This window comes from Mycetomoellerius zeteki, unplaced genomic scaffold (assembly GCF_001594055.1).
Source record: "Mycetomoellerius zeteki isolate Tzet28-1 unplaced genomic scaffold, Tzet1.0 scaffold327, whole genome shotgun sequence".
Taxonomy (NCBI): domain Eukaryota; kingdom Metazoa; phylum Arthropoda; class Insecta; order Hymenoptera; family Formicidae; genus Mycetomoellerius; species Mycetomoellerius zeteki.
This window is the reverse complement of record NW_017257313.1, coordinates 433,285-455,731: the sequence shown is the minus strand read 5'-3', so window position 1 is coordinate 455,731 and position 22,447 is coordinate 433,285. Positions and strand designations below refer to the sequence as shown.

General features: G+C 32.0%; 1 protein-coding gene across 1 annotated transcript in view; it reads left to right on the top strand.

Moving 5' to 3' along the window:
• Positions 1–6,982: 6,982 nt before the first annotated feature.
• LOC108725176 (neurotrimin) overlaps positions 6,983–22,447 on the top strand; it is a 211,308-nt gene continuing 195,843 nt past the window's right edge. Inside the window, exon 1 of the mRNA XM_018452025.1 lies at positions 6,983–7,137. Coding sequence (XP_018307527.1) covers positions 7,014–7,137 — 124 coding nt within the window. The 5' untranslated portion in view covers positions 6,983–7,013. The remainder of the gene's footprint in view (positions 7,138–22,447) is intronic.

Below are 22,447 nucleotides of genomic sequence, written 5' to 3'. Positions count from 1 at the left end.
TTTTAAACTTATATATTGATTATTAACAAAGTTATTGTGTAAAATGTAACTAGGGTACCATAATACCACCTTCTTCTCTATATAATTTACGCACTACAATCGCGGAGAATCATACAGGCACTTTGCTTGTAGTGGATTTATTGTTAAAATCCGCGGCCAAACTATTAACTTAATTTGTTTTAATGAAAATAATTTTGTTGGACCATCAAAATAATTATGTAGCTCACTCAAATTGGTTGTTAAAATGTTAAAACTTTTTGCAGTAACGCTTATCATGATTGAGATCTCTATTTAATTAAGTACTTGACCCAACGAAATTATTTTTAGATATGTATCTAACTAGCTAAATTTTTAGATACTTCAACAAAGTAGTTCTTTTCGTGAAGTCTGAGTTATATATTGTATCGAATATTTCTGATTAAATAGAAATCGCAAAAGTTAAGCAGACGCTTTCCACAATGCCACCATGCAGCAATCTTGTCTTAATAAAGAACTTTGCTTTGAAAAGTAAATTATCTATATACGAAGAGTGAGAGTTTAGCAAACATAGGTACGTATTAAGGTCTAAAGTTACGACCCAATAAATTATGACTTCTGAGCATGACACGAATTTCAAAATCTTATCAACATATTTGAAAAATTGAAAATTTTGAAAATTTAGACGACATTCGAACTCTAGCACACGAAAGCGTAAATTTATTCACGATAATCTTCAACCCCTCAGCATAGCGAGATAGGTTTAGCGTGCGGGTTCGCTTGCATATTCGACGCGACCAACGGTGAATGTGAGTCATGATCCCGTTTGCGTTCTTTGCAGACACGCCTTCAAGTACGACTGCAAAAATACAAGCATTTCCACGAGACCCGTGGCGTCGTTATCCTCTTGAAGGCGGAAAGGTGTAAAGGTCCCTTCTTTTTGTCGTGTGCGGCGCGGCGCTTGGCGAATAATTCGATTCTATACAGGATGCATCAGCATAATTATGAGCAACTTCATAGTCGAGTAACATTCTCGGCGGCAATTAGCCGTTGTTGACAAACGCAATTTGCGAGATGTAACTTTATGGGGTAGGCAGACAGAGAAGCGAGCGCCTCTCGCAAAGTCACTGACGTTCCCCGAACACATCAACGAACAGTGCTGTTGCTTCCGGAGTGGTCGTCTTCCGCTCCCCGTCGCCATGTAGCCCACTTGGCTTCGCCAACACGAGGCTGCATGCCGACAAAGCGTTTCGAAGGGAAAATGAGAACAATGTTATGACCCTTTGTCTCGATACCAAACCGCATCCTCACGCTGCCTTGATTATGAAAGTTTTAGAAATAATCATGTGGGTAACACATAAAGCGATGTTAAATGCAGATAGAATACAGAAAGAGAAACTAGGAGACGTAACAACGTACGTGATACCACTGAAATTGTAATTTTTAACTATTAATTAATATATGATTGTTACTTTGTTACTTATACTTTGTATTTAGGTAGTAATTTAAACTCCATTATTTCGGAACGTATATGTCGTTAATGATTTTTGTGCGTTTTTTTACTAATTAGAAATTACAGCACAAAATATTTCAGTAATATTTTAATATAGTACACAATATTACAAAAATTGCAGCAATATTGCTGGAATATTGACATTTTAATATTTTGTTGGAATTATTATAACAATATTGTGAAATATTGTAATTAAAATATTTTGCAAGAAATATTGCACTATATTGTTGCAATATTGTATTTAGCAGGTGTAAGTACGCAATTCCGCCACAAAATGGACACGCTTCTTATAAGAAGAAAAGTCGTCCAAGAGTCCTATATTAAGAAGGCGTATTAATTGTTGTACGTACATAATAAACAACATTTTGTATTTATAATAGAAACAGTCTATTCAAGTCCTTGTTAAAATTTGTGTTGAATTTTTAACATGTTCCAGTGTTACTGTAATGTGATTGTGTTTTATATATGTATACATATATATATATATTTGAATATTTTTTATTAAATTAATTCAATATCTTTTTAGTGTTAAAATAACACAATTTGAGTAAGTGAACGAATAATACAAAAATGTTTTTTTAAATGTAAATTTTAAAATAAATAAGTAAAACGTATTAATTTAATATGTTATAAATATTAATTTTAATGAACAAACATAATTGTTTACAAATTGTGTCAGTGTTACGTTTTTTATATTAATTTTTTATTGTGTATGGGAATAAGTTTCTGCCCTTTTTTAATGAAAAAGATGTATTTATTTAAACAAAACAGTACAAAGTGAGTTTATTCAAAGTATGCTCCGTCGGAAGTGACAACTTTCTCTCACCTTTCCGGTAATAAACGGATTACTCGAAGGAAAAAATTCATCAAACCATTTTTTAATACCTTCATAAGAATTGAATCGTTCTTTAGAAAGGGCCGATAGAAAGCTGCATGGACCGGAACAAATGGAAATCTGAAGGAGCAATGTCTGGTGAATACGGCGGGTGGGGCAGAATTTCCCTCCTTCCAAGTATTTCTTGACCGGTTTTGCAACGTGTGACCTAGCATTGTCATGTAACAGAATCAGCTTGTCGTGCCTATTGTCCCATTCCGGTCGTTTTTCTTTCACAGCTTGGTTCAAACGTATCAGTTGTAGTCGCTAACGATCGCCAGTGATGGTGGATTTCGGAGGGTTTCATCTTCAAATTCTGCATCTTCAAATTTTTTCGGTGCACCTTCGCGTTCTTTGTCACGCGCGTCGAATTCACCATTGTTGAATCGCCGAAACCATTCTTTACAAGTAGTATTTAATAGAGCATGCTCACCGTAAATATCTATGAACAAACGATGCGTTTCCGCATCACTTTTCTTTAAAATGAAATAATGGAGTAAAACTTCCCGCAAATGTTGCTTTTTTGGAATAAATTCCGACACTTTCAACGCAAAAAAAGTTACTCTTGTTTATGCTTCGAATGAATGCCAACTACTGGGCTCAAAAGCTTGAACACTCACCTTTCAAATACATTTTACCGTTTTATTAAACACCCAAGCGTACTAACGACGTCTCTCTACAATGGGCGGAAACTTATTCCCATACTCAATACATAACTCGTGTATATTACATTCTAACGCATTCATCTTATGTTAAATAACATTAAAAATTAAGTGGACCATTCGGGACACGTGAAATATGTTAAAAATACAAATTTTCCGATTGTGTATCATTAATTTATCTAATTTTTGAAAACTTATCGTTTTTAGTTTAATATTATGGGGATACAATATATTCAATTTAATATTATGGAACAGTTTCAAGTAATCAAAATTATCTCTTCTCCCAATAAGTAATAAATTGCGATAGGGCTATTAGTAATATGAAAGTGTCTTTTTTTCTTCTTTGCTTGTTACTTGGCAATAACCCTTCTGGCGGCATGCCACTAACTACTTCGACAGAGATTTCACGTCTTTATAGGCTAAGTCCGGTTGGCTTGAGCATTATTTACGTGTACTTTCCTAATCCATGGAGTATATTCCGCTCTTATTAAATACCACGCGCGTTCGGAAAGTTTGGAACGGCTTGCCTTGAAAATTACGCTTAGATCTCACCCTACATGCACTTTACATGCTCCGCTTCATGGCGAATTGTGTAAATATAACATATTGCGGTACACTGCACACGGATGCACGTCCGAAAACGGAGCGGGCTTCTCGGACCGCACACACAAGCTGGCTGAAATACCGCCGGCAGACAATATTCGGCCGGCAGGGGTTTACGCGTACGTGAGGACAGACATGAGACAGGAACGTGGAAGGCGTTCAGCATGGTGGCAGCGGGAGGTAAGCGGCAAAAGAGAGACAGAGAATGACACAGAGAGAGAGAGAGAGAGAGAGAGGGGGGGGGAAGAGAAGCGAAGGTATAGTGGAAAGGCAACGGAGGACCACCGTCGTGACACAGAAGTTGGGGGTTACAGTGGCAGTGCGTCTTCTGGCGCCCTGGAGTCTCCCGACACGCCTTCCAGCATGAGTGTCGCAAGAACTAACGTATTTGGTGTGCACAGCGTTCTTCCATACACCGCGATATTGCGATCCACACCTCCATAGGAACATTATTCACTCGCGTGAGATTTTCCTCGACTGATTTCCACGCGGAAGCAACGATTACAAAGCCGTTTACGTCTCTATTTAGCTCGCCGCATATCGAACGGTACGTCAGATTGGCATAAAATATAATCTACTATTAATACGTTATCATGTGAAAATGAGTAAAACACGTGTTATTGGCATAGATCAAATTTTGAATAGTTCGCCATCGATATTGTAATCATTGTTGTATCATTGAAATACGAGTATAATATAATACGTATTTTGCCATGTGCGCATTATACTATGAAATATTTACGGATGCTCGTACGATTGTGGATCATTGTTAATAATGTAATCCGTGATTTTAATGGTTATGTAATATGTATTGTAACTTCGATTTATGAACTGTGAGAAGGAGTACAATGCGCAGTGACTTCATTCAAATATCAAAGGGAAAATAGGATTCGTATATTATTACGCTATATACTGCTAGCTAACCGCATAATGTGTAAATTGCTGGAAGTTATTAGAGTCGAAATAATGTCGATATCGACAGAGATAATATTAGTGACAGATTAAAAGGAAAAGTTAAATTGAAATGGATATTATCTTCTAAATATTTGTGCAACTTATATGCGTTACTGTGTGAACACCAGTCAAGCCCAGAGCGCAATTCATTATATCGCAATTATATTTTATGGAATAAGTAATTAAGAACCGACCCAAAAATATCTTCCGCCCATCATATGTCAATGAAAATCATATTTTCTTTGCAGGTTTATTAATCACACTTTCTAGCAAAATCCATTAAACTATTCCCGATATAGCTAATCGATATTTCACGTGATCAATTATCTTTATCGTTTATTCCACGTAAAGGCGAATGGATTGACTGAATATGTATGAACTTCCAAATTGCGCTTACGTAACAGCCAAACTAATATCTGCAGTCAATAGATGAAAGTTACATGTGCAATATAATGCATTTGATGTAATATAATATACATGTTACATAATATATCTTCAATATATCTATATTCGTAATATGTTAGAAAATATATACATTAAATCGTTAGTTACAATAAAATTTATCATAATTATCTTGCGTTTTTGTTATTTACTGATATTTTCAGCATGAACTAAAATATAATAAACTCTATATTTTAAAAGTCATTTTGCATATTTTTTAATCTATACGCTTATCAATTTTATATTTCATACACAGTAAAAAATTTTGTACCTATTAACACCGATCTTTGTTACAATTTTTCTGTTGAATTTTTAACTTAATTAAGTGTTAATTCAACGTAATGTGATGTTATTTGTATATTATATTAAATTGATATTTAACATTTCTCAATGTTAAAATAACAGTATATAAATAAACATATATCAAATAATATAAAAATAATGTAGTTTTAAAACATAAATTCTCAGATAAATGAATAAAAAATGAATATTATGTATTAATTTAACATACTATAAATGTTAATTTTACTGAAAAAATATGTTTCCATAATTTGCTTTTTCTAAATTATGTCAAAATGTTGCATTTTTGTGTTAATTTTTACAAAATGTTTGTGATATTTTCAAACATATTAATCTTATGTTAAATTATCACAAAATTTGAATGAACCGTTTGGAACACATAAAATGTGTTAAATATAACATAAAAACCAATTGGGTATAATAACAATGATTACAGTAATATCGTAATAATGATAATACTGTCATTATTCCGCGATAGAGTTTATCATGAAAGAAAATTTAGGTATGTTACGCATCTATTATATTCAGTATAAGAGAAACGAAATGTAGATTAAAGAATTCTTGCAGTAAACGTACAATTAACGAATGCTATACAAGATTGCTAATTGTGTATTAAAAAAATATTTTTTTCTTAGAGTTTGAAGTTTTGAACAAATAAAAGTCTTAATTGAAAGCAAATTGTAGCTTTCAGTATTGAATATGTTTGCCTTGAGACGGTATGAAATTAATTTTATATTTGAAACTTTAAAATAATTCCTGCCTTTAGATCGCCGTTATATCTGATCGTTTAAGCTTGAAACTTATGTTAACTTATATCATGTCAATTCTCAAGGGAACTCTTCTTCCATTAAACAAATTAAGAAGAAACATAGAGTTTTTCTAAAGTAATGTAAGACTTCAGAAAAATGTGTTAATTACTTTTCATTTTGTTGAATAAGGTTACTCGGCGCGACAGTATCGTGGGATAGAGAGATAATTACTCATGTAATTTTAACTCAATTTCCAACAGCCTGGACTCATCTACTAAACTCAATTTATGTTTTCCATTCTCTTTCCACGCAAAATTATACTATGTATAGTTACGTATCTACTTGCATTTGTTTCCAAATTTAACGCGTGCATGCAGAGAGAGAGAGAGAGAGAGAGAGAGAGAGAGAGAGAGAGAGAGAGAGAGAGAGACATTATGGTTTTAATAAATTCTTTTATAAGTGAGAGAGACTTTATTTATTACCAGCTTTCAAACCTCCCGAATCCTTCGAACACATATTACGATCGCGAACAACCATAAATCGAGCACAAGCCGACCAACTCTCGGCGTCGACGAAGTGATATTATTCTTGTGTTCATATCTTCCATCCTCAGGGCTCATGCCAAAAGACATACCCCAAGTACCCGAGATGAGCGTGCCACAGGTTGTGAGCGACCTCGAAAGCGCAGCGGCTGCGACGCGTAGGGTAGAGGGATAATTAATCGTCACCTATTGATAAGAGATAAGTGAGTGGGATTAAGACGGAGCACACGGTGGGGGTGGTTCAAGAGTTGGCGGAAGCGCGACTAGTCCGAGTAGCGGAGGCGTCTGCGCGTGGCGGGAAACGAGAGGGGATGATGCCAGGAGGTAGAGAAACACGCTCGCAGTACAACCCTCAGTCGGGATGCCGGTCGCGCACCCTCTCGTCCATCCGGTACCGCGATGATCAGTGAACAACGTGTCCAACGTGTCCCGGGAACCACGCGAGGCCGACTTTGGCTGTTGACTGGCGCCGTGCTGCTGTCCACGATCGCGGGAAGTGCATGGACCGACCCCGTCGCTTCCGGTGAGTGGGAACCAGGGATCATATGTGCGTTGTAAATCGCGCGTCTCCTCCTTTGGCGGGCATTTATCGGTCCTTTACTCGTTTACGAGATGACCATCAATAAATACCTCGCGTTTGATTTGGCAACGCGTCGATTAACCGTCCGGAGTACATACATCCGGAATACTTCTCCGCGACAGAGAGAGTTTCGTTCCCCCGCGTCCGCGAGTGCTAAATTCACCGTCGCGGCGCTAATTGAATCCCTCGTACGAACTGCGACCACCCTCTGAGCAGTAGGAATTTTGTTAGCCACAAGCGCTTCCCCGTTTCGCGTGTGCGGGAAGTTTAACGAGTTTCGGTGCCGTCGTCACCGCCACCGCGCCGTCACCGTTCACTGCGACGACGGTCGGACGCGAAGGATTGTTCTCTCTTGTTCTCTACGTAGAACTACGCGCAGCTAGGCTAGTGCTAGTATTCCATGTAGCGTGGATTTGTGGTGCGTGCCTCTTACTCTGCGAATGTGGGCTTTCGTGCGCGAGAGTTGGTCGGCTCGCGTGGGGAGTAATTTCAGACGTCTATGCAATAGCTTTTGAAGCTCGGCGCGGAATGAAGTCGTCGAGGATAACTGGGAAGTATAGTTCTCGCTCGTGTCTCTTGCTCATTATTCCGAATATCAGGAATATCTTCATACTCTCTTACTTCGACACATATATTTCAACTTTATTCACCAAATCCAGTATTTTTTTTGTCACTAGAAGTACCAATGTTTCTTACTCACTAAAAGAACCAAGCAAATAAACTACTCTGAAATATCACTACTGAAAATCAAATATTTTATATAAAGGCTATAATCTCTCTAAATCTGAATCAGTGGATAGTCACTAATTACCCAGTGGCATACTTGGCACTGATATCAGTGATTATCCACTGATTCAGATTTAGAGAGATTATAATAGGGTTAAAGAATTTCAGAATCCTATTTTTACATGAGAAATATAGTAGTAATCTAAAAAATTGAAGCGGTCAATAATGACCGCTTGGTACTGATAATGTTAAATATTAGCTTAAATTTCGGAAATAAATTCTAAATAACAAATATAAATAATTATAAGTGGAAATTAGACCGATAAATCAAATAAGAGAAAGAATCCTATTTTCGGTGTAAGCGAAGATTTACAAATACCTACATTTCTTCAGTTTTATAATTGAAAAAATTTATTTGTAAATTTACAAATGAATATTATTAAGTATCAAGATCCACTTTGATCGAAAATGGATTCTTTCTTTTATTTCACATAAAAATATTTATTATAATTTGAAAACCAATATGATTTTTATTTGCGCTGCAAAGTTATATGTTTTCATGATTTTTTTGTTAGTTGGAAGATAAGCATGTAACAAGAATTTTCTTTATAATTTCTTTCTTTATCAACAAGAAATTCTGCCAAGAATATATAATTGTGCAAAACAAGTGCATAACGAGATAACGAGCTTCAACCAAATTCTTGTAAGCGTTGTTTTGTGATATCGTAGAAAGACTCTGAGTGGCCTTAGATAAGATTTACTTTATAATAAATTATATTATGAAAATAAGATGATACACTAAGAAAAAGTCAAGATAGAACTTTATAATTCCCTAATTAATCTTTTTATATGCTGATGTTGCGCTGTTACTGCAAGATGCTGTTGTCACAAGGAAATGACTGTATTCATCGCATAAAACAGGAAAATAATAATATTATTCAAAAATATGGATTTACGCTAACATATTTGCAAATATAATATAAATGTCAATAATCGCGAATATCGGAAGATTGTATGCTAATGAATTATAATTTCTTTTTCTCTTTTCAAAATTCTTTTATTTAAAGTTATTGGCTATTTAGTCCCTGCGAAATTTTGAAATTAGAAATGTAATCATATTTACACTTTCTATATAAAAATAAATACTAAAGCTATGTAGGTATATACACAGTGGAGTGAATAACATCATATATTAAATAACAAATTTTTATGTTAATTTATTGAATTATTATTATTATTTGTTGCTATAATCAACGTAAAAAATGATAAGAAAAATTTCATTATTTATGTAAAGTTTTATTGCGATTCACTCTAATTAGGTTTTTGTAAATAAATAAAATTTAATAAATAAAGTAAACTATTTATTTACAAAACAATTACGAGGTGAATCGCAATAAAATTTTACATAAATAATCTTCAATCATTCAAAGTACTTATAATTAAAAATAAAATTAAAATTTTTGTTATCATTTTTTACATTGAAGTGCTACAAAAATAATAATTCAGTAAATAAACTTTAAAATATATTGTTAAATATATAATTCATTACATCATTCATTGTTTTATATCGACACACATAATCTTAGTATTTATTTTTATATGGAAAGTATAAATATTAATAAACTTCTAATTTCAAAATTTTGCAGGCACCTGTATAGCCAATATCTTAATTCTTCGCTAAATTTTAGTTTTATATATATATATATTTTAATCTTTATTCTTGATGAATGTGTATTATGTAAATTTTATGTATAAAATTGCTATATTACACACAACGAGATATTGTTCTTTTTGTTAATTTGACTGCTTTTAGTTGGCCAAGTTAGTATGCTCTTTATGAGAATAACGAACAATTATACTGTGATACATGAAATGAAATTAGAATTTCATACATATTTCCGGTTATATTATTCTCGTTTTAATGATTCGACGAAATTACGTGATACGTATGTTATAATTAGGTTATATCCTGTATGTACAGGAATATATGAAGCTCTTGAGCTGATCACTATTCACCATATTGATACAAGATTACATTATATTCGGAATTCAGTACTTACAAAATGACGTTTTATTAACAGCGAGCTTAATAAATCTTCACGGAAATGTGAAATATTTAGAAATTCCCATTTATCACATTTTTATTTAGCTTTTATCAAACCAAAACTTTTTTTTCATATATACTACGTTCATGCATTTATATAAATATTTGTTATAGTTTAGAATTTCATGTAAATATTTTTGTAATTCTTATAATTATACATGATTTTAGAAACGAGTGCAAGATTTTTACACAGTGCATTTGAATTTCGAACGTTTTATAATATAAAATAAACGCTCTGCGCTCGGAAAATTAAATGTATACTTGTAACTGCCAAATGCGATTCGAGCACCAACGATTTTGGGCGATTACGCGGGACACCACGATATAATTTGGTTTCGCAGATGCAGGATGAATATGAAATTCCTGAGGTAGCACTATCTCGTCTGACTAATTTCTCTCATACATTGTACGCATCATCGCAATATCGTATAAAATATTGAATGCATATATGTTGTTATATTGCTAATATTGTATCTCTTACATAAAAAATGTTTAAAAGTTGGGTGTATTTTCATAAAAGAATTAGTGTTAATTAGATTGATCTACATTGCGTATTTAATCCTATATAATCATTTTGTGAATATTAGTATTTTTTCGAGATTATTTAAATTGGGATTTTCCAAAATTCACGTGATACAGGTAAAAAAATTAAAAAGTTATAACAACTATTGATTTGTGGGAGGTTCTCTTGTTTCATGTTAACAATGGGTTGTACAGCAACGTTTCATACGAGTTAGATCGAATTACTGTTGACTGGTGTGAAGTACCTATAACTTTTTGCTGAATCTACTATTTTATAAAATGTCAAATTAAGTATTTTTTTGTGTGCTAGTATATGTAACACAAAATTTTAATATGTAACACTTGCCGTTTTGTATTCGTGGGAACTAATGTTTCGTTTCATCATTTTATAATTAACCCAATCTGCTGATTTATACGATTAGTAGATTTGGATGCGCATGGTTTAATTGAAAGCATTAACGTGTTGTGTGTGCACTGTATGCTATCATAATGTTACGGTAATGTCTTTCTAGCTATGTGTGCAAAACCAAAAATATCATTTGAGGTTACACAAAGCTGTTCCGTAATAACATTAGTTAATTAATTATACTGGCATTATATAAAGACTATCCGTGGAATAAAGTTTAATCCGACAGAGATAATATTAAATCTGTTATAGTGTTTCTTCCTTTTATCTGTCCTAAAAAATATTGAAACTGTCCGTCCACATTATGAAAATGGGTCACTGAATTTGATCGCTGAATACCTTCAGCCTCGCCAGGACATTTAAGAAGTTTTAGTTTTACAGAGAGACTTTGCTATACTTTTTAACAAGATTTACAAACTAGGTTAAAATCAACTTCGCACTTACTCATTTTCTCAAAAGTGCCTTTAAACAAACCAACAATGCGAGTATGATTATCCTCAACAAACCACGTCCACGAATGTAAAAGCTTTTGGTAATTAAGTGCCGCGCTACTTATTCGCTTTGAAAAAATTTTCTGATTCAGTGTCATTACAGTTGTCTTTTTGTGTACGATGTCTCGAATATCAAAATTATCGATTACGGAATTATGGATAAACTTTTATTTATACGCCAACAAGAGAGAGAGAGAGAGAGAGAGAGAGGAAGAGTTTAAAGTTTTATTTTTTAAGATATACGATATACAAAGTATAGTCATAAGTATGTCCCGAGTACAAAGCGTTTTCAATTTATTCCCCTAAAAAAATGATCGTAAAAAAAAAAGATTAAAATATTAAAATTATTATAAAAATAAATGTTGTATTTCGGTTTTCAACAAAATTGTTTTTAATTTATTTTTCGTGAAATATAGAACATTTACGACAACTTTTGAGGGAGCTTTATACTTGTAGTCAAGACTGTACGTTTCGTAATGCAGATTTTCGCACTGCTATATCTTATTAGGGTCAACCAACCATCTTATATCAAAATATCAAGGTGCATGCGATCGTATTCTGAGTCCGCTGTTTTACTGCCTTCTCGTGAATGTAATAAAAAATTTTCAGTATAGGATATCCAAGTAAAAGGATGTTTCAAACAGCACTAGTTATGACGGTACTCGGCCAGTCGTAAAAGAAGGGTCTCACGAGTGGTAGTAGCGAATGTAAATGGAAATAAGCTCGAGGGAGGGCAGTGAATCTTGTGGCGAAACGATAATCTAACCGAGTAGCAGATTCTTGAGACAAGACTTACGCTTGTAATATCTTGTCTCCGGAAAGTATGATTTATTTATTTGTATCGTATCTCCGCGCATTGAACGACGAATGTTTCGTCTTACGTATTTTATTTGCAATACAAGAGCAATTATGAAAATAAACCATCGCCATTGATGAAAGTATTAAATTAACATTTAATTTTCGTTCAAATAAATTGATTGATGATGTCCCTTACTTCAAAAGCTTCCTTATTTCAAAAGTTACACAATTATAAAAAATTTTCTTAAATTTTCCAGGAAAAGATAAAAACTGTTTTACAATTTCGCAGAAAATTATTGACTAATCAAATAATATCAAAAAGAATATATTCTTAACATGATCAAATGTCATTTTTGCTATTTTTGTTTCGCAACTCATAAAAAAAATTATTTTTAAGTTGTAACAATTTTTTTTAATCATCATTTTTGAATTGTAGCGATTTTGGTGATTTTTAAATAAAATTAAGTCACTTCGTTTTTAATGATGGGCATAGTAATGTTTACTTCATTCATAACATCTTGAAAATCACATCTTTTGAATTATGCCATTTTTGATGTAAAGAAGCAGTAGGTATCTCATCTCTTCAACCGAAAAATAAATTTTGACGTTCTACTTCATAAGAAGAGGAAGTAAAGAGGAGGAGCTGCAGAAATTGAATAGATAAATTCATTTAGAGAATATAAGAAGGTAAATCTCGGCGCATTTTGAAGTGAAATAGTAGATGTAGAAATCTCCGGGATAGCTTCGCGAGCGCGTTAGTAGATTTAAGTATCTTCAAGTGTAAATCTTGGGGTATGGAAGAAAAGACAGGAGAAGTAAATGCGCGGCTCCTGTCGATTTATCTTCAGTAAGAAGGGAATACTCTCAAAGTAAATGCCGGCTGTAAATCAGCTGGCATTTTCTTTGGTCATGTACAACAAAAGCATGCGTGTGATGTATGCACGGACTGTATATAACTTGCGTCAGTGGCGTAGAAACGGGGAGCAGTCTGGATAACGAGGGTATGCACTCAACGCGAAACATCCACTAAATTTCTTAAAGCCACAGTGTGACGTAATTCTCTGCTGGGCTGTCAGCTTCTTTCGATTCAAATAAATCGAACTTATTTACGTAGCGCCCCAGGTCATGCTTATTTGCGCAAATATCGGACTGCTGAAGTGGAAGCTTCGTGAAATTGATTTGCCGTCTGATCGATGCACAAGATATTCTGATCTGATTTGAATTTCACTAACAAAACGTCTCTATTACAAGATAAGTATGATGCCGTAACGCGTTTTGCGATAATAAAATTAATTATTAATGTCCGATAATAAAACTGTCACAATTATCTGGATTATTCCTGTTATTAATTGATTATAATGGGAAGGTAAAGGATTATTATATATTTTTAATTTACTATTTTGTATAAAAAAAAGAAAGAAAATTTATTGGAAAGAACAGTTTCGCTGAAGTGAAAATTTAACTAGATGTGGAACTAAAAATAATTTTGTTGGACTATCAAAATAATTGTAGAATGCTCAATTTGGTTGTTAAAATGTTAAAACTTTTTGCAGCATTGCTCATCATGCTTGAGTTTCCTACATAATTGTTTTGGTTTAACAAAATTATTTTCAGATGTGTCTACATGTGTATTTAAATTGTTAGATAGCAAAATTGTTCTTTGTGTACTTATTTTGTTATCATTTTGATGTACTGGATTTTCAAGATAAATGTGATTTTCTATGTTAATTTAATTGTACCATTCTGTCAATACTTTATCTAATTCTGAAAACGTGGCACTATTTTTATTTTAAAAAACGGATCAATCAAAGGGTATGTCATAAATATTGGATGTCGAATCACTTAAAAATATTTTAATAATTCCATCAATTATACATATATTACACTATTTACAGTCTTTGCAGGTGGTAAAGCTCACCAACTAAGGTGTGAGACTTGAGTCAAGTCTATGCGGAACGTGGTGGATTTAAAGTTAATTTAACTTTTACTTATTTAACTTTTATAGAGGGATAATGTATTTATGGATCCCTATGGTATACCAGAGTTTTCTGCAAGAAGGATCGTTCAACCATGAAAGTTGCACAACATACTTCTGAAATTGCAATCGCCGAAACAACAACTTTACTTATTCTTTTTCGTTAAAATCCTTAATTGGGGATGAGACTAGGATTAATTATGTTAGCATTAACGAGACAAAAGAAAGGATTATTGCGATCATTATCGAATCGGTTTATTTTTCAAGAACTTTCTTTATTCTAATTTTTGCTTCGATATCTGCTAATATTTGCTTATCTTATTTACGATAGAATTTAAACGTGCACTATATTTGCTATTTATTTTATGTCTTTTTAGCACTTTTATCTACCACACGCGAAATGTTCCAATTTAGATTAAGTAGTAGTAATATCTTGATTTGATTAATATAAAGTAAAAAAAAGTAAAAGGTAATGATTGATATATTACAAAACATGATATATGATGTCCTTGATTTTATCTACTAGTGAATTCATAAGAAACGAGATTCAAAAGGTAGATTTATGAATCCTTGATTCGTTCTACACTCAGAGAAAAAGACATAGAAGTGACAATTACCTATATAGGTGATAATTATACTAGCTTTATGTATACAATTAATATACATGATTGAATAAGCAATTCTATAGTTATAGTCGCAATTAAAGATGAATGGTTATATGGGGATAAGTTTTAAACACATGTGAATGAAAAATGTTCAGTCAAAGCAGTTCTTTGTGCCTAATAATATTTCTCATAAATTTATACAATTTCTAGTTTAAGCTAATAATTTGAACTATGCGCTAATAATTTGTCGGTCTCGAAATACAGCCTTAAACCGAAGCTAAAGCAATAATATTACAATTGAATAATATTGATTATCTTAAGATTTTAATAATCTGTTGTTAATAAGAGTATCTTCAAATATGTTAATAATTTTATGAAAAATATTACCTCGGCTGAGAATCGAACTTGGACCTCTTATTGTATTCTGTGCGAATGTCCTCGCCATTTGACCGAGGTATAATAAGTTTTAGTTGGAATAAATATAAATCTAGTTTAATCAACTATGTGTGCACATTAATTCTATATATAAAACTTGTATAGTTTTGTCATCTACATAGCCACAACTATAAAAATGCTTCTCTTTTTTTTGAGTGTATGGGAAGTATAAGAAAGTATGCATATATATAATAGATTAAATAGATGAATGAGACTGTATGATTGGCAGATAATGTCATGACGAAACAAAACTCACGAAATTGTTGACAGTCGAACAAAATTGATGCGCCACGCTGGTCCATTTTGCATACATGCTTTTAGTGTTGTGCATTGTTATGCGGCAAATGAGTTTGCGCCAAACGAAGAGTAACTAGCTAAATAATTTCGCTATCATCAGTTTAATATTATCGTACCTCATGCAGTGGTTACAAAGTACCACGCACAAATGTTTTGTCTATGAAATATTAAAATTTAACCTTATATATTAGTCACAAATTATGCATACCGTTTTGTTGCAAGGTTTTTCAAATACCGATAATCTGCACACAATCACGAATATAATTAATCATATGTGCTAATTCATTTAACATAACAATAGAATAATTTAATCATAGTATGGTATTAATGTGTCGCTTGCACGTAATTATAATCGATCCGGTTAGTTGATCCGGACAGAGTAATTTGTTTTGATCATAAGATTATTCTCGATGTATTCTCGCACAAAATGTAATTACATTACGATATCAATGCGTTTTTATTCACGTGGCAAATTTGAACTTTCCTTGTGATATATTTTATAAAGGAATGTCAAAAAGACGTTGGACTGACAATAAACTTCTTCATCCGTAATTAGAGATCTTCCAACGTGAGGAAAATAATTATGGAACTTTACGAGACTCCGAGACTGTTATTTCGTTGACCCATGTCTCGCGTGGGTTTTGTCGGACATGTATCTCGTTGATCTTCCATCGTGTGAAAAGAACAGACGTAATTTTGGAAATACGTCGGAGAGAAATGAACGCTAGGAGATAGCAGGAAGATTAATTGCGTGCGAAACTCTATGATAGAATATCCTGTATCATTCTCTAAATATTTCATTCGTGACGGTGAATATCAGTAGTTATTTATACGTTATTATTCTACTGCTAAAATATCATACTGAAATTTGGCTTAAACAGAAATTTACTTAACATCGTCGTAAGTTGAATATATCGTGAAATTTTTTGAATAAAACATAAAGCATGTATCTTTTTAACGATATTAAAAATATAAATACTACGGATTGCAATGCATTTTTTAAATAAAAAAAGAACGTGTACTTCCCTTGGATCAGTAATACGTGGTAAGCAAAAATTTCGAACTTCGTGAAATACAACGGTATATACGTTTGGCCAGCAATGCGCATACAAGTGGATTGCCTGGAGGCTAAAATCGGCGCGATTTCATGCGCGATCAAGTTCTCCAGTGGGAATACTCTTTTTCCACCAATTTCTTTTATATATTGAATCTTTATGCTCTGTGAATCCATATATTGTGAATCGTTAACAAGAAGAGCTCACAGATTTCTTAAAACAGGTACATCGATTGAAATTCTTGTTTACGTGTTTCGAGTTTTATAAATCATTTTATGTTCGAAGATTGAAATAAATTTTGTGATTTTACTATATACAACTGCGATTTTTCGAAGCAAAATAAATGTCGCGTGAAGAAAATTAAATTAACACATTGTCATCAAAATGTCACAGAAACAATTTGAATGAAAAGTTTATTCCTATATGTATTATAAGAGAATAAACATTGTTTAAAAATTAATAATACAATATAAAAGTAGTATTTAGCATTAATATTAACATTCTGTATTTTAAGTAACTGTAATATTAATATTCTTGATTAATGCATTTGCACATTTGCATAATCAATTTGTTGTTCTCATTTTTTGATACAGTCATACACAGAGATATAAGTTTGTAACAAATACGAATAATTAAAGCAGACGTGGACAAAACATCACGCTACATTGAAAAAAAGTATCCGGTATTTGTGACTATAATTGCATGGTAAAATAATTGCTGTTAGAAAGTCTATTTTTACAGTTATTGTTACTTTAATATTGGTAATAATAATTATATTTTAGTTCTATATAAAAAATATATAGTTAGTACAGAAAATGATTTATAATTTATAATCGTCTTCAGTGTAAATCGTATTTCTTTTATATATAAAACTATAAGTATAATAATTATTATTAATATTATAGTATTAATAACTATAATATTAATAATATTAATAAATAAAAGTTTTAATATATATAATTATTTTATAGTTATAAATAACAAACATTTTTTTAAATATATGGTAGACTAGTTTAAGAGCTGATTATTCCATCTTCAGATAAACTATTATGGTAATTTATCTATTGGATAAACAAAAGAGTAAAAGAATAAGAGCATAAAAGAGTAAGAAAGTGAGTTGAAGTTTACCGAAAGGGGTGGAACAACCCAGTCTAAGTGATATAAAGTGACAACCGGGAATTTTGTAGGTAGTGTAATGTTCTCTGATAGATCGGTAGAATTCAACTATCAAACGTTTCGAAAATGTCGCAGTGCCTCTCTACAGCCTGTATAACTATACTACTGCAGATTTTCAGTGCCCCGCGGTGGATCAACACAGTCTGTAACTACTGTACGTTTTCTAACAAGCCCTAAGGCATAATGGAGATGGCATGTAACTGTTACACATTTCCTATACTCAACTCTAACATGTTTGCTACGATGGCGATCTCGTAATAGTTACTTTTAAAGGTTTTGTTGACAAACCGTGTAAATTTTCAGTTTCTCATATACTAATTAACGTGTAGTGGAATCGGACAACTTTAGAGAAATATTTAATACGCTGGTAATGACTTGGTAAACTGTTTACAAACAATTTTTAACTTCGACTCTATTGGCTTTAACATGTTTGGTAGTATGTAGAAAGATATTCGTTTGTTAAAAGTAATTGCCAATCTATGAAATGTAACCTGTATCCATTTTCATTCATTTGCCAGACGGTCTGTAACGGATGTACATTTCGTACAGCTTGATGTATAAACAACGTTATTGGTTCTTCGTTGTGTACGCAAATGGCAAACTCAAACACGACCTTTACATCTCATACATAACGGTTCTTCGTACGCGTTTGAAACTCGAAGTAGCCTCCGTCGCTCGATAAAGTAGAGATTGGTTCGTGTTTATGTTAATTAGCGATGTTGCGCTATACAGGTAATATTCATTCTAAACCGTACTATTAATATTGAAAAGCACGTGAAACAACTGCACGCTTATAATGCATGTATGCCACTGTTTAAAAGCGAAACTTTTGAGATTTTTATAAAGCTTCCTATACAGCTCTCGATATAAGTATTAATGAAATATATATTAACTTATACATTCAATTTTGCAAATAATGGATTTATAAACTAAACAAGAATGGCGATAAATACTTAGATGTTCCTTGTTACGATAAAATATGATCAAATTTGTAATAACAAAAAAATAAAAAACCTAATAATAAATATAAAAATCTAATAATAAATATTAAATAATAATAAGTAATAAATAAAAAACCTATAAATATATAATAAAATACAAATTAAATTACGATCAGGAATAATAAAATATGAACTAAATTATGCTGGCATTAATAAAAAGGAGATCGAGAAAGAAAAAGAGATAAAAAGAGAGATATGAAACTTAAAAAACTTTTCGTAACAACGAACAGCAATGATCGTCGATATGGTTCAGAGTTGAACTTTATCCGCGATGTATGGACATTATAGACCTCGTTACGTTGGGCAACGCCACAATTGAAACATTTTCGCAATAATCCTCTTAGTCCGACCTGGATTAAGCTTGAACCGACCTCGTGGCGGCTCTTCAGCGCGCTGTCAAATGCAAATACCGCGTATTCCAACGTCGGCATAGAATTGCTACGGCATACAAGGAATCGGGTCAGCAAATAAATACCCATATGTATGTTTAATTCCTTAAGGTCGAGATTTTTGACGTCATAACAGCGTGATAAATTAGCTCAATAAATTAATTCGCATCATAATTATTCAACAAATTAACTTTCTTGCGAGGAAATGTGCGATCCTGATTAAAAGAAAAAAAAAAGGTATTATTCATTAAGTTCTTTGATGCTAGAACTACCAAACGCTTATCTAATAAAAGAAAAATCTGTATTTTCATACATTTTGCTTTATTGATTGATTTATTTTTCTTTTTCGATCATTCGTATTATTTAATGTCGATATGTCGTTAGGTATGTCAGATTAGACATTAGCGTTTTTCCATCAAAGTTTTTGCAGGATACAATAATGGCAGTGATATAAATCCATTGAGTAATCCGATTATCCGGATATTCTTGAAATCCCGTTTATATTGCTGCTGCTATTTTTAATTTATATTTCTGGTCTCGCTGCGCTAAGAGCAATATTTCTTTTCACAGCTTACGGGACACCATCAGGGCGTTATCTCGATATCCTCGCGATTTGGTTTATATTTTATTATTTATAGCTTTTATTCGTCAGAGAAGAGACTGATGCGTTTAAACGTGCAGCGTGTTCGATATTGTCACATCTCACCTCGACAAGAACTAATATTCGATACTTTACCAAATCGATCATCGCACCATCGATATCGGAACGTTTTGTAAGACAAATCAAATTGTTCTTTTCGTATGTTGTGCAAAATATATCACTCTTATGACTGTTTTTGAAATTTATCACATATACGCTGTGCATTGTTCCTAACGATTTTAACTCTTCAGAGCTGACGTGGTTCTATTGGACCCATTCAATTATATTCCTCCGGAGCTGATGGTGGGTCTATTTTACCTACTATGCAGTGATTGAATAACAAAGATTCTGATGAGTCAAAATAATAAAAATAAACAATTCGTTTAAGACTAATAAGAGTCAAGGCCGATGAAAGTACCAATGATTAAATTATAAAACCATTTAATTACTTTACATTGTACGAAATTTCCTTTATTTTGTTGAGTCAAAATAATTCAACTTCCTCTGTGAAGTAATTAAACTAAAAATACATTATTATATTTGAATTTACTATTAAATTTCAATTTTTATGTTTATTATTGTAGCAATTGCTATTTTACACAAAAAATACTAAATAATTCAATTTCTTTACATCATCTTTATGTCATATCTGCACAAATTCGGATTATTCTTATTAAAATAAACTTAGTATTCGTTCTTGATCAATTTGTTAATATTCATTCCTTTTTATACAAACTGTATCAACTTTAGGGATGGGCGATGTTAAAAAAAAAACGATTGTCAAATAATCGAAAAGCCTAAAACAGGTGTGAGATTAATAATCAATTAGGCTCGAGAAAGAACGCTATTAATTATAATCAATTAATCGATAATTTTTTAAATAAATTTAATATTTAACTTAAGATTTAAAATTAATTTCGAACAAACTTTTGTTAATTTTGATGACTAATGTAATCAATATATGAATGTTTATAATAATACATTTATGGCTGAATAATTTATTCTTCTTCATCTACTTTCTATGTGTCAAACTACAAATAATTAATAATTTTATCCATGTTAACGAAACACTAGACAAATCTTCTTGGCAAATTAATTATCAATTAAGTTAATCCATTAACTTTAAAGTTATTCCAAGAATTTAAATAGAATTTAAATGAATGAGAAATGAACAAGAAAAAACATAAGAAATTAGAAAACAAATAATTTCAATATAGATAAACATTCTTTGTTCCTAAAGAGCATAGTTTATATAAAGGAATAAATTTATTTTGAACTAAAATATATAGCTTTCTATGTATTGAAACTAATTCCCTCTATTCGATCCTTTAATTTATTATATTTATTTTCATGTTTTTTATTGTCACTCATTGTATCTTTTAAGAGTTATAATGTATATTTTATCTAGGAGTATACTATAGAGATGACACTGAGTGCTCAGTGAGCATCGTGTGCGGTCGTGTTTCTGGATAGTGATGCACCCATAGTGTTACAATATAATTGCACTCAGTGTGCATCAAAGTTGCATTAGTTTTCTCAACAGAAAACGCTATTAGCAAAATCAAAAAAATAAATTTCTCGATTTAGGGAATAGTTGAACTCAAAAAATATCGAGCAATTAGTCGATCTATTGTCAGAAAGAGTACAAGCATCAATTAATCGATCATCTATCCATCAGTCAGTTTGGTTTTTTTTTTTAAAATGATTAGTGCTTAAATAATATGGTGTGAATTTTATGAACTTAATTTTTAGTCTTGAAGCGCAATAACATAATTAAAATAATAATATCATAAATTGAATTAAGAAGTAATTTAATATTATTAATATTCATATAGGCACCGTAGAAAGATATTAATAATCTGATATTCACCATCTTTGAAACCTGTAAATAATTTTATTGTGAAAAATATTACCTCGGTCGGGATTTGAACTCGAATCTCCCGTATTCCGTATGGATGTCCTCTCAATTCGATTACTGAAATGTGACAATATTTGTCGTAATAACCAATAAGTATGAAGAGACGCATTGAAAAACAGCGTGTATAAACAATATTAAACAAAGTATTTTTTAAGACCGTAATGTGAATACACAACAACAGAAAATGAAAGAAATATGGATTAATGAGAAAAACTAATTTCAAAAGCCTTTTAGTTCTTTAATGACGTGAACTGAAAATTAAATTCGGTGCGTAGTTTGCAGGATTGGATATGTATAATATATAAAATTCGCACCGAATTATTTAAACACTAAAGATCCAGCTTGACAGTTTAAGGCTTTTATTTCTTAGTTGTTGTGTATTCACATTATGGTCTTAAAAAATACTTTGTTTAATATTCTTTATAAAAAATACTTTGTTTAATATTCTTTGTAATAAGTAGTGTCCTTTAATCAATACACCGATACACGTATATTAATGGATCTCACAGACCCAGTGTCAGTATAAACTGTGTTACAGATTTTAGTGTCAGCTCCAGAGACTTAAAGTCGTTAGTTTAACTGTTTCGAATAAAGATACTCGATATGTATTTTTTTGGATATTTCATATAGCTGCATGCTAATCTTAGTGAATGCGACGATACGGATGTAGTGAACCGTGTGCCGAAATGGAGGAATTTATATTTTCTGGATGTTG